The sequence below is a fragment of the Candoia aspera genome, chromosome 1, assembly GCF_035149785.1.
Source record: "Candoia aspera isolate rCanAsp1 chromosome 1, rCanAsp1.hap2, whole genome shotgun sequence".
In the NCBI taxonomy this organism is placed as follows: Eukaryota; Metazoa; Chordata; class Lepidosauria; order Squamata; family Boidae; genus Candoia; species Candoia aspera.
In genome coordinates, this window is record NC_086153.1 from 119,674,313 (window position 1) to 119,687,795 (window position 13,483).

The 13,483-nt window shown below is 37.2% G+C and overlaps 1 protein-coding gene across 3 annotated transcripts in view; it reads left to right on the forward strand.

The window, feature by feature from the left end:
• The window catches only part of PHIP (pleckstrin homology domain interacting protein), a 104,745-nt gene that overhangs the window by 46,449 nt on the left and 44,813 nt on the right, over positions 1–13,483 (forward strand). For 2 of the 3 annotated variants that reach the window (XM_063312816.1, XM_063312832.1), the window contains exons 16-22: positions 258–386; positions 2,825–3,050; positions 4,295–4,420; positions 4,808–4,991; positions 8,251–8,374; positions 9,839–9,979; positions 12,482–12,558. In XM_063312816.1, coding sequence (XP_063168886.1) covers positions 258–386; positions 2,825–3,050; positions 4,295–4,420; positions 4,808–4,991; positions 8,251–8,374; positions 9,839–9,979; positions 12,482–12,558 — 1,007 coding nt within the window. The remainder of the gene's footprint in view (positions 1–257; positions 387–2,824; positions 3,051–4,294; positions 4,421–4,807; positions 4,992–8,250; positions 8,375–9,838; positions 9,980–12,481; positions 12,559–13,483) is intronic. The other variant, XM_063312824.1, reaches the window with a different exon arrangement.

Here is a 13,483-nt window from a genome sequence, read left to right on the forward strand (position 1 = left end):
TCTTCACTGTTCACTGAATAAAGTATAAATATAGTCAATTAATTTTCAGGTTTTTTAAACGATCAAGAACATATCAAATATAAACATAATTTTCCTGATTCTGGGTACTTGATTTCATTTACAAATAAAAAAGTGAATAATATATTGATTGTTGTTTCTATCTAATAGGATGCTTCTTTTCAATAGGTCATGTCACATTTTGAAAATGGGATAGATTTCTAGTATTTAGTACTAATTTGTGTGCTGCTTTATTTCAGATTGAAGGACAAGGACATGGGGCTGTGTTTGACTGCAAGTGCTCTCCTGATGGCCAGCATTTTGCATGTACAGACTCTCATGGACACCTTTTAATATTTGGATTTGGTTCCAGTAGCAAATATGATAAGGTATTGTACAGAAAACTGCTTAATTCGTAATTTTTGCATAAACTACTTTTAACCAAATGACCATACAGATTTCCAGTGTGACTGAAAGTTATATTCAAATTCTACTCCATTTCATTCAAATTAAATCTTAGTGTTTTTTTCTTATAATGAATAGCTTAGAAAAATGCTTCTGATGTTCAATGACACCTCAAAGTTCTTTGTTATATAATGTTGACGAATAAATATTAGATATACTGTACTGTTAAAGGAATGCTTAGTCATTGGTTTTAGAGAGATGCTATGTCCTAGGCTGGAGGTGGGCAATCTAATGGCTTTCAGATGTTTGGGAGTAAAATTCTAATTAATCCCAGCCATCTTGGCTGAAGTCTAGGGATTTGGTAAGTTGTAGTCCAAAATATCTGGAAGTGCACAGATTGCCTGTCCCAATTTTAGGTTAAAACTATTCAGGATTCTGTTCCATCATGTCAAATGAACTATGAGAACTCAACTGTTTTGATTTCATCTGTAACTGCTGTTGGTAGAGCCCTAAATTCAGGCATTTTTCACCCTGCCCAAGTGTTTACAAGCATTCTTCTCTGTGTTCCATTGATCGGGCCACTCAAAGGCTCTTAAGTATAGAAAAGAGAAAATCGTTATTTTGTCTCCAATCTCTCCAAGCACAGGAATGGTGTAACCAAAGTTCTTTCATCTTCTGCTCTTCTTTTAATTCCTACTGAATATACTTTCTGTACTTTGGTGCAGAGTTTAGGAACATTCCTGTTACTTGGTCCCTCCTATCTCTTTTTTTTTCTCCTTTTCTCAAATACTTTGTTACTCTTCCTTTTTTACCTGTTCTTGTGTATTTCACCTTTTGAAAATAAAATCCTTCTCACTGCACACCCGTCCAGTTGCTCCAATATGAAAAAGCTGCTTCAGGAGTCTTTTGACAAGAAAGCAAAATGTATTAGAGTCCCCATAAAACAAACTGTTTTATTGTTTCAAGAGAAACTTGTCATAAGTTCATAATTCTAATTTGAAACAAAATATAGAGGATCTTAGGTGTTTTGTAGCAAGTCATTAATCCTCACTTTTGCTGTGAACAGAGATCTGACTGCTTATCTGATATGGATGATACTTTGGTTAATCTAAATTCAGAGACTTTCATTTCTCAAGCTTACCAAAATGTCAGAATATTGAAAAAGCAGTTCATGTCATGTAAAAAAATTAAATTATAATAGTCACCAGATGATGCAAAAATAAATATATTTTTCCATCTCTGATGTTGCTTTAAAAAATACCCTGATTCAGAGCAAAATCAGGATGTTATTGGATCAAGTGACAACTTCTCCTGAAATTGCCTTTCTTCTGCAAAGTTAGTATGTTCAAAATATAAAGAAAGGAATTATTAACGATATTTCAGGACAGTTTCAAAAATTTTAAAAAATTTTTTTCTCACAAACTGATCTATCTTCTCCATCCAATAAGATGATTGGAAGAATCCGGTTCCAGTTCTAAATCCAAACATCCTCTAGTAACTGAGCTCTAGTCTGACTGAGACTCTGGATCCTCACTTCCTCTAAAGGGGCAGAAATACATAAATAAATAAATCCCCAACTACAAAATCCTCACAACTTCAAAAAAGAATCAAGAATCAAATTCTAATCAGGATCTCTTCTGCCCTCAGTTTATGAAGAAAAATAGTTATCTAAGTGAGTTATACACATAGGGGATTTAAAAAATGTCCAACTGTTTAATTATACTCATTTTTTAACCTTTGTTATCCAAAATCACACTATCCTTATATATGAAATGTCATTTTCCCCATATCTTGGAAACTCTATTTTATTAAGTGTTTTTTAATGACTAGTTAATTTGGAATGGGCTGAATCTCTAAAAGTAAAAACAAAAATAATTCAAAAACTCAATTTTGCTCAAAAATTCTGTAACTTAGGAAAACAGGGCATAGAGGAGCTTGGGTTTCTTTTATTAGTTATTCCACCTAATTTCCTAGCAGATAACTAATGCATCTGTAGTAGCACTGACCAAAATTTTTTAAAAAAAGAACTTTTGAGTTTTGCCATTTAAGTATGCCAACTCTGAACTACAAAAACATTTTTAGGGTGCTAGTCCTTCCTGTAATTACGTTGAAAACTGAAAAATTATAAGTAATTACAATTCATCTGCACTATTAGGTATAATGTTACTTGTTACTAAAACTATTACATCACTTGTATCAATCGGCCATATTTTTCTTGCTAGAAATAAGTTTTTTGAACTGATGGCAATCTGTTTTCATTTAATTCTTAAATCTCATCTAGATTTAATTTTTACAAAAGGTTATCTAGAAAAAGTCACTTTAGCAATATGTAACTATTTTAATGTTGATTCAGAATTATACTTTGTGAAGCTTTTTTTCAATTATATACAGCCTATAATTCTAAAAAAACCTTTATTTACAGATAGCAGATCAGATGTTCTTTCACAGTGACTATCGGCCTCTCATTCGTGATGCCAATAATTTTGTATTGGATGAACAGACACAACAGGCACCACATCTCATGCCACCTCCATTTTTGGTTGATGTTGATGGTAACCCTCATCCATCAAGATTTCAGAGATTAGTTCCAGGACGTGAAAACTGTAGAGAGGAACAGCTTATTCCTCAGATGGGGGTAACTTCCTCAGGTATGTACAATTTCTAACATTGTATGGTACCTTATAGTTTTCCAGGATTTTTGAGAGGGGCATTTTAGCATTCTTACCATCTGCAAATCCAAGGACATAAGAATATAATACAACAAATACTATATTCTTACTTCTGAGTTTACTCCTGCATCCTTTTTATTTTTCCTTTCCAAAAAAAAAAGGAAAAGAAATAAGAGGTATGGTATCACAGGTGAGATTTGCTTGTCCATCCAGTTAATCATCTGAAGATCAGTAAGTGATAAAATTTGATCTATTTTCCAGCCTATTTTACATTTTTAAATGGGTTACTGATAAAATGGCAGTTTCTCGTTCATAATCTCTTCCACAGTTTTTATGAAAGAGAAAACTAACACAATTGATTTAATTAAATATTCATTAGCAGTATTAAAGAGGAAATTATTTGGGAACCTGTGTTCATTTGCTCCAAGCATAAGTGTGTAAATAACAAATACTTGATCCATTAACATTTTACCATATGAAGGGATGAACACAGTTGTAGTGGATGGGTGAATTTGTGTCTAAAACTATTCCCACAATTATCACTAAATCAGGGCCTGTTGAATGACATAAATTACCATACATTATTAAGGAACTAATTATTTTTTAAATAGATAAAGAGCATGCATACAAGCTTAAGTTGGCCAAGTGGTACTGATCTCTTAAAGATGGAAAAGGAGTGTCATTTTATGTACAGACTCTTACATCCCACTCCTTGAGATAAGCTTTCACAGAACTTCAGTTTCAGACAGTGCCCACAGCCTATTTGGATGGAAGATACAAAGGATTACCAATTACACATCGTTTATTCATTTGTGATAATTCACATGTGGAAGATCTGATCCATTACAGATTACATTGCAAATTATATCTGGAATCCAGAGCTAGGTTTATTATGTCTTTGTTAACCCAACTGTATCAGTCCAGCATAGAAGAAAAAAATCTCTTTTCTGCTGACTGATGTAGATGAACGTGTAACAAAACAAGTTGCATTGTTTGCAATGGCCTCAAGGAAGATACAAATGCAGATATTGACAGACAGTGCTGTTAAGTTTAGGGGGGATGAATTGAACTGATATGGATTGTTGTAATTTTACATGAATTCTGCTAAAAGCTATGGTTGCAAATAAATGTATTTATCAGTTAAACACAGTTTGGACTTCATGCACTCTAATGGACTTCATGCACTTTAAATGTATTTTAGATCCAAATTCTACTTTTCACAGGACTGAACCAAGTTTTGAGCCAACAAGTTAGTCCTTTGGATAGCATGATTCAGAGACTTCAGCAAGAACAAGATCAGCGCCGGTCTGGAGAGGCTGGAAACAGTAATACAAATAGAATTGGCAGAGGTAAAAAAATTCTTCATTTTATTAACTTGAATAATCTAATACAGTGTTTTTCAACTTTGGCAACTTTAAGATGGTTAGACTTCAACTCCCAGAATTCATGCTGTTTGGGGAATTCTGGGAGTTGAAGTCCACACATCTTAAAGTTGTCAAGGGTGAAAAACTCTGATCTAATAGGGTGACATGATTTTATCATGGAAGCAGAGTACTTGAGCCTAGTAATAATGGCATTTAAATCATTTTGCAATAGTAAAATATGTGTATGTTAATTAAGCCCTTTGCTCACAAAAACTTTAGACCTATGTAATTAATAACAGGTTTAAATTTCCTCTTATTTACTTAATACCTTGTTTAAAAACATTCATTTCTGTTTCGTTCTTTATTATTTAGGCTCATTGAATTCTACCTCAGAAGTGCATTCACCACCAAATGTGGGATTAAGACGCAGTGGACAGATTGAAGGAGTTCGACAGATGCATAGCAACGCCCCAAGAAGTGAAATAGCAACTGAACGGGACCTGGTAGCATGGAGTCGAAGGGTTGTGGTGCCTGAACTGTCAGCAGGAGTATCCAGGTATATATAAATCTGATGGTGTTATATTTGTATGATTGCATTAGGATCTCAAGTTATGCTTTATATTTAATGAGTCCAGTGGTACAGCACAGCTCTTCACTGTTTCGGGCAAATTTTTTTTCCAGTCCACTCATAATGCTGAAGACTCCATCACTGAAGCCCTTCAAGCAACACCAATCCTAGAGACAAAAATCTGTGCACTTGATTTCTTCTCTGTGGGCTTAAATTTAGTCTTGATAAATATTCTGTTAAGCACAAAATTAATGCTAGATTTCACAGTATCCTTTGTGTTTAGATTCATAGAGCAAGTGATAAGAAATATATTAAATTAAGAGCAATTGCTGCAGGTACATTTTTCTTTCAGTTTGGTATGAGAATACTTCCAGGAATAAGTTAATAACCCTTGGTGCTCAAGAAGGCAAGAATCACATGGTCTATATTTTTATTTTTACCCTTGGACTCCTTCATTATTTGTCCAGAATAGATCTTGGGTATTTGACTCTTTTCTTGTAACTGCTTTTCTTTTCTTTTCCTGATTGTATTTTCTATCAGCTTTTAACTTATCTGTGCTCTTTTTTTTAAATAAATTTCTCCTTAGCCTTATCTCTTCCTTTGTTTAAAGTTCTGACAGGAAATTGACCCATGGAAATCAGCCATCCCCAATATCATGCCCTCTACATGTGTTGGCATTTCTGACTAGAAGTTGATAATCTTAAGATTATCAGAGAAAAAAGAATTATGAAAGATTTCTGAAATACTTGTTTTACGTAATATATGACCTTAAGGTTTTGATGGTAAATGTCAGGTCCATCTGCACTAAGAGTATGATCACTTATGATCTCATGATCAGGTGGATCTGGTTTGTATTATTAAAACTTGGTTGGACAAGGGGGTAATGTTGCCCAGTCAGAATCTGCTCAGAATTTCCTGGCCTCCATGGTGACATGGTATTATGTCAGGTAATAATTAGGCCCAACACATTCAAGTATTTATACATTTTTAAAATTCTGGTTGTTTTATTGTTTTTTACTTTTTTAATTGTTAGCCGCCTAGACTCAAGTATATGAGATGGGCAACCTATAAATTTATTAAATAAAGTTATACATTAGACCTTGCTTTTGACTTGGGGCAGTTATGCAGAGATATGGATATAATACAGGCATTATCATCTATCTGTTACTTGTAGTCAGGTCATTTTAGATGAGATCTCTGCAGGGCAAAGGGACTAATTTGGTTCATTCACCCCAGATGCCAGATGAATCTAGATCAGCCTTTCTCAACCTTTTGACCCTGGAGGAACCCTTGAAATATATTTCAGGCCTCAAGGAACCCCACACATTCAGGCTCAGATATAGGCCAGAAGTTACAGAATTATTGTATTCATTTCATGGGTAGGCCTGTATATATGCACTAACAGTGTTCTTAAACTAAAAATAAATAATAAAACTTACCTCTTTAATGCGAAGTTGCCCAAATTTGAAATAATTTTTTAAATAAATCATGATCTCCCAGGGAGCCCCTAGTGACCTTTCACAGAACCCTGGTTGAGAAACCCTGATCTACATGGATTCTGATAGGCACTTGGGAAATTTCCCAGCCATTTAGTAGGCAGTTTATTGTTTGCCTGGTTAGCCACAGGAAGTGACCTGTGGCCTTGATGTGATTGTTCCTGAATGCCCTCTTTCTATTTGCTGATCTTGGTTAGCTCCTTGGTTTATTATGGAACTCCAGGAGAAGCAATGCCTGGAGTGCTGATGGAGAAACACGAACAGTGAATTTGAGTGAGCGTGGGTATGAGCTGAAGATCAGGCTTGCACTGAGGTAGTAAGGGAAGTGGTGCATTTGTACTTTTACTTTATTATATCAGCTGGCTTCTGAAGTAGCCACTTTCAGGGTTGCTAACTTCTTTTTAGGGAGAAATCAGCAAGTAGATTTCATGCCTGGCTATTGTGACCATTTTACATAGCATTCTTCATACTCTTGAGGTTACTTGACTTTTCTGTCCTTTCTTAAGGTTAAAGATGGCTGCTTTTCCTGATGGTTGGTAGATGGTTGTGGGAGAATGGCAATGCCTCTTTGAAGGAGGCGGTGATACCATTGGACTTGAGAGTGGTACATCACTTCCTTAAAAGGCCCTCCCAGGATCCAGCCATATTTCACAACTATCTTTCAGTATCCAGTGTTCCCTTTATGGGAAAAGTTATTGAGAAGGTGGTAGGAATTGAGTTACACATTACCTTAGAAGAAGTAGATTTTCTGAACCACTTTCACTCGGGGTTCTAGCCTAGGCCTGGGATGGAAACGCCACTGGCTGTACTGGTTGGGACCTGAATTAGGGTACTGCACTCCTTCTGGTCTGCTGAATCTCTCAATGGCCTTTAATACCATCAACCATGCTGTCCTTTTGGATCGCTGGGAATTAAAGACACTGTTTTACAGTGTTCTTTTCTTACTTAGTGGATAGTTCCTGTCAGTGGTTATAGAGGGGGAGAGGCTGAGTTGGTGACTCTTCAGTTGGGTGCTATAGGGTTCAATTCTTTCTCCCTTATTTTATAATATCTACGTGAAACCACTTGAGGAGATCATCTTTTGGTTTGGGATGTTACACTGTTATCCTGGACTAGCATGATGATGTTGTAGAAGTCTTAATGGTCAGTCATTGTTGTCTCTCAAGGGGTTCCCCAATCTTTTATAATGTTCCAAGGGTTACTTAAGATGGAGCTGCTCCTGAGAACATTTGGTAATTAGTATGTTGACAAAATATTTTATTGTTTATTTGTTACCTTGGTCAATGATTCTGCCAGAGTATTGCTAATATGATGTGGTGGTTTTATTATTAATTTTAATATTGGTTTAGTTATACCATTAGATGCTTCCATTTTTGTTATTATCATTTCTAACAGGTCAGATCTCTATGCTAAAAGGAAGGGTACTTTGGGAAACGTAATAGCTTAGGACTCCAAAATGTATTCTGCACTGCTCAGTTTTATAGGTAGAATTACACAAATACATTACTTAGGAGTAATAGACACAGTTTTTCATATTTAGAGTGGATTACAAGAAATAACGATATTTTAGAATTGTTAGAAGCAGCCCTTGTTGCTGTTTGATTTATGCGGACATAATTATTATTATTAAGTTGTATATTCTCAAAGAGATTAGGATGCAAATGTGTGGCTCCTACCACAAGAATTGGAATGGTGCATGTAATTCTGATAACATTGAAGTTAACTTTAATGCTTGAATTTCTGTCCTGTAGTAGACAGGAAGAATGGCGAACAGCAAAGGGAGAAGAAGAAATAAAAACATACAGAGCAGAAGAGAGGAGAAAGCATATTATAAGTCATGTTCCCAGAGAAAATAAGATACCACCTTTGCCCAAGGTAAGCAGTGTGCTCTTGTGAATAATGCAGAGTATCATAAACTTGAGAGCAAACAAGTTGGATGTGTTTGACCTCACACTTCTCCTGCCCTGTATGAACTGCCAGCTCCATACCTCTGCCTCCTCCCCAACCAGGCCCAATGAGCTACCTTTGGCAGACGAGTCTCTGCTGCCCTGCCGTGCTCACCTGCACTTCAACTCCTCCCGCCCTGTTACTCTCCTCCCGCCCTGTTATCCCCCCCCATCTCTGCCCTTTTGGCCACACTGCGCTCTGCTTCTGCCACCTCCAGCTGCCCTTTGCTGTCATCTTCTTCCTCTTGCTGGCCCATGATTGAGGCACTAGGCGAGGGCGCAGCCGCAGGATGCACCCAGCAAGCATGGCATGGTGGCAGAGCCTCATCTGCTGAAGGCAGCTCCCTGGGCCTGGCCAGGGAGGAGGCAGCAGGGCAGAGCTGGTGGAGGAGGCAGGGCGGTGGTGCTGGTGGCAGCCTAAAGGGCAGAGATGGGGGGGGAGATAGGCGGTAGGGAGAGTTGAAGCGCACACTGCAGTTGTAAATGTGGGCTGGTTGCCAAGTGCCCATATTTTGATCACATGACCATGGGGGCATTGCAACAGCCATAATTCTGGGGACCAGTTGTAACTACCATTCATTCAGCACCGTCATAACTTTGAACAGTTGCTGAACGAATGGTTCTTAAGTGAGGACTACCTGTAATAAGAGGTTGCTTCTTGCTTTATGTGAAAACTTTTTCATATGTTATTGGTTGATAGGGTTGCATCTCTTTAGTCAGATAGTGGAAGTTGGAGTTTTCAAACTGTGTTCCACAGAAATCTCAGGTTCCACAAGAACTTGATGGGTTCCATGAAAGACTAAGGGCAAAAAGAATAAAAGTTCACTTGAATATAGCCAGTTTGCTATCATTAGAACTTTGCTGCTTGAGCACAGGTTTTAGGAATTTTCTTTTCTTTTAACTAACAAGTTCTGCAGCCTGAAAAAGTTTGCAAGGCCCTGAGTAGCTCTTCAAGCTTTAAACATCCTTGCTGTCAGGTTGGAGAAAACCCTTCAATTACCCGCAGTATTATTTTCATTCTTATTCATAGTTATAGTTTAAAAAGTGGATAAACTATTTGGGACAATAGAAATTTGTAAAATTTTAGTACTAGTAGGGTGTTTTTTTTTAATTGTCCAAAGAATTCATTCCATTATAAGTTATATGTTTTCACAACTATTTGTTTAATTTTATACTTGCATTTTGGTCATTTGGGGGGAGTTCAGCGAATTCTAATCAGTGGCCTTTCAGATTGCAATATTAATTTAAGAGTGTATAAGGGAGAGCAGACTTAGTTTATCTAACACCTTTTCATCTCCACTGGTGGGCAGTGCCTCTGTAGTGTTTCACATAGATCTTTCATAGTCCTGAATACGTTTAAAGTGTGATTAATAGCCATTTGGTGTGTTTCCAGAACCATTCACATGATCATGTATTAGATGTTGGCGATTCAAAAAAACAACAGGCCAACCAACATAACTATCGAACCAGATATGCCTTGGAGGAAACTGTCAGGCCAAATGAAGACATTGAAAATGGAAGCAGTTCCTCAGATGTAAGAATTATATTATATTTTGTTTCAAATTACAGTAAACCCTTGGTACAGCAAACCTTGGATTAGGTAAAGGTAAAGGTTTCCCTTGACGTAAAGTCCAGTTGAATCCGACTCTAGGGGGCGGTGCTCATCTCCGTTTCTAAGCCTTGGAGCCGGCGTTGTCATAGACACTTCCGGGTCATGTGGCCAGCATGACGACTCGGAATGCCGTTACCTTCCCGCCGAAGCGGTACCTATTGATCTACTCACATTTGCATGTTTTCGAACTGCTAGGTGAGCAGGAGCTGGGATTAACAACGGGAACTCACCCCGCCGCGCGGTTTCGAACCGCCGACCTTCCGATCGACAGCTCAGCGGTTTAACCCGCAGCGCCACCGCGTCCCTAAACCTTGGATTAATGGGCCGCAAATGTAATACATAAACTCCAACCCCAAATGTATCAGATAGGAAGCCCAGTTGTTAAATCTGGCAACCAAATATTAGATAATAAACACAGTTGCTCCCTGGTTTACCAATCGTACATTTGCTTTTTAGGAAAGGCACACAGTACCTCTTTCCCCACTTGCTGCAGTGATCTGCATGCCTTAGTCCTATTAGAGCAGCTGCCTGTGACATCCTGTTCTCTGAACCCAAGAGTGGAAAACATTGGTGGATTTTGTGTGCTATAAATAATGGACTACAGAAACAACGTGAGAGGAGTATTGCTTCAGAGGGATAGGCAGGCTTGAAAAATAACACTCAGATTTAATAAATTTGTCTATAATGGAACTCTTCCCCCCATTAATCCATTAAAGTTTACTTTATGCTGTTGTGGTGCATCTGTAACTCTCAAGGTTTCCCAAAGCTTGGTCTGTTCTTTTCTACATAGAAAGTGCTATTTTGCATGCAAAAACCTGATTATCTGTAGTTGAGACATACAGTTAGCAGTTAACATTCTGTAGTTATTTATGTAAAGATGAGAACTGGACTTACACAGTGAAATAAGGTAATATCTAAATATAAGTTTTGAATGAGAAATGAAATTTCTGTACCATTTACACAATGTTATGAGCTGGATCCAGAACTGGACATGGCTGAGCATTGAGGAGTTCTGATACACTAGACCACGGTTTCCCAAACTGTGAGGTGTACCTCCCTTGGGGAGATGCAGACAGAGTCCAGGAGAGGTGTGAAGATTTTTATTTTTTATGTCTTCATTAAAAATAAAGGAGCCAGTTTGGTCTAGTGGTTAAGGCAACAGGCTAGAAACCAGGAGACTGAGAGTTCTAGTCCTGCCTTAGGCATGAAAGCCGGCTGGGTGACCTTGGGCCAGTCCCTCTCTCTCAGCCCAACTCACCTCAAAGGGTTATTGCTGTGGTAAAAATAGGAGGAAGAAGGAGTATTAGGTATGTTCACTGCCCTGAGTTATTTATAAAAATAATAAAGGGATAAAAATTAAATAAAAATATAAAGTTTGATTGCATTGTTTTCATTGTTCATTTGTGTTCATTTTGGTGTTTGGATTTTTAGGGGAGGTGTATACATTAAGATTACACTAAAGGGAGGTGTGATGGCAAAAAGTTTAGGAACCCCTGGCCTAGCTTGATTGCGTGCAAAATCATTCAGACTCCTGAGGTTACTTGACTTTTCTTTCCTTCCTTAAAGGTAAAGATGGGTGGTTTTCCTGAATGTTAGCTAATGCTCCTAGGTCTGTCCATAGATTCCATATATTAAATGGTACTTTAACTTTTTCAGGAAGAGCTTTTTAGCAAATGTTTGGAGCACTTTGTTTACTTTATACCATGCAGTGGGAAATCTTGCTTCCTTTAGCAGGGATTTATTTATTAATCACATAACTGGCCAGGCAGTTATGGTGATTTAGGCTAAAAATACTGTAAGCAAGTCATAAAACTAAAGAAGCAAATCCCAAACAGTGTAAAAGAGAAGAGAGCAATCATATACAGTATAAAAAGGCCAGTGTTATGGAACACTCTGCTGCAGGTCGAAAAACAGCAAAGAACTCAAAGAGGGAGTTCAACAGGGAGTGCTTCTCCTGAAATGGGCGTTTTATGTATTTTGTGTTGTAACAGAACCCTTGGATTTATATCAAAGTAGGTGGCCCTTCGGATATTCTGGTCCCAAACCACTTCAGGTTTTCTATATTAATTATATTTGGAAGCAAACTATAAGCTAATTATTTGTGAGTCTGTGGCTAGGGATTAACATAGCCACCTTCCAATGTTTGGCTTGAATTTATTTAATTTTCAAGAAAGTTGTTTTGTGGCTATTTTTTTGCACGTTCTTCTGGTCTACTTTACTGTATTTTGTTGTTTTTATGTTGTTTTTAAATTTTTTGTGAGCCACCCAGAGTGGCATCAAAACTGAATGAAAGTCACTGAATAACTGGATTCTTAATTAGAAGTATTTACTGCTTTATTAGAAGAATTAGAAGTACTTTATTACTTTTAAAGAAGCAAATTTTAGCATGTCAGAAGAAATGTCTGAATATTATCTTGTTCTTAGGAAGGAGAAATGGTTGTTGCCAGTGGCGGAACATCAGAAGATGAAAGAAAAGCATGGCATAGTGACGGTAGTTCTAGGTAAGTGATTAAATTTAAGGAACCATGCTGTTGAAACTTAAATGATATGTGTTATTTGTCCCAATTCATGTAAATACTTTTAGTAAAAGAAGGAGTTTAAGAAAGTTTTATAGAAGAGGGAATCCAGTAAAAAACAAAAGACCGCATGAGTACAGGGACCTTTCAGCCACTTCTTCCCTGTGGGAGCTGCCTCATTCCTATCCACCTTGATGGTGGGAGGGTTCTCTGGAATGCCTTTCTGTGAGGGAGGAGAGGGCCACCCTTAAACTACCTCCTGAATATCTCTAGGATTTAGCGTTGATATATATTTTCATTCATTATGTTCAAAAATAGTACAGTCTAAAAACTTTCCAGAAAAATATGAAACAATATTGACTTTGGGTCTAATTTCTGTTTCAATGAATGAAGAAACCAGCATTTTCTCAAAAGCGTTAAGAGTGATGTATTTGTAAAGCTTGTAGATATATCACCAGAGGAGATGTTAAACCACAAAATGTAAGACATCAGTTTTGTACAGCAGAGAAAATATAGCTGTACTGGACTGTCATAAAGAAGAAATAGTAGCATTGATTCCAAATATATTTAGCCAGTAGATTTCTCAAGCAGAGCATGAGTTGAATTCAAAGATGTTCTCCTAGATAGAGTGTACATGGAAATGCTGTTTTACATGATTATGTAAGGAAGTGTTTCTCCTAGTGGATTCAACACTTCCTTACTTTGGTGGAAACACCACAAACTACCTATTAATAGCAACATTTGGACCTTGCACAAAGGTTAATGGAAGTTTGCTAGTGGCTCCTTTTCCTCAAAATCTTGTCTCCAGTTGTTTAGTCAGACGGGGGGCCTGCACACATCTTTGAGGGAAAAAGGTCTCTGCTATATTACTAGACTGTTTTTCACATTCATCTTTGTTTAAAAAACAGCT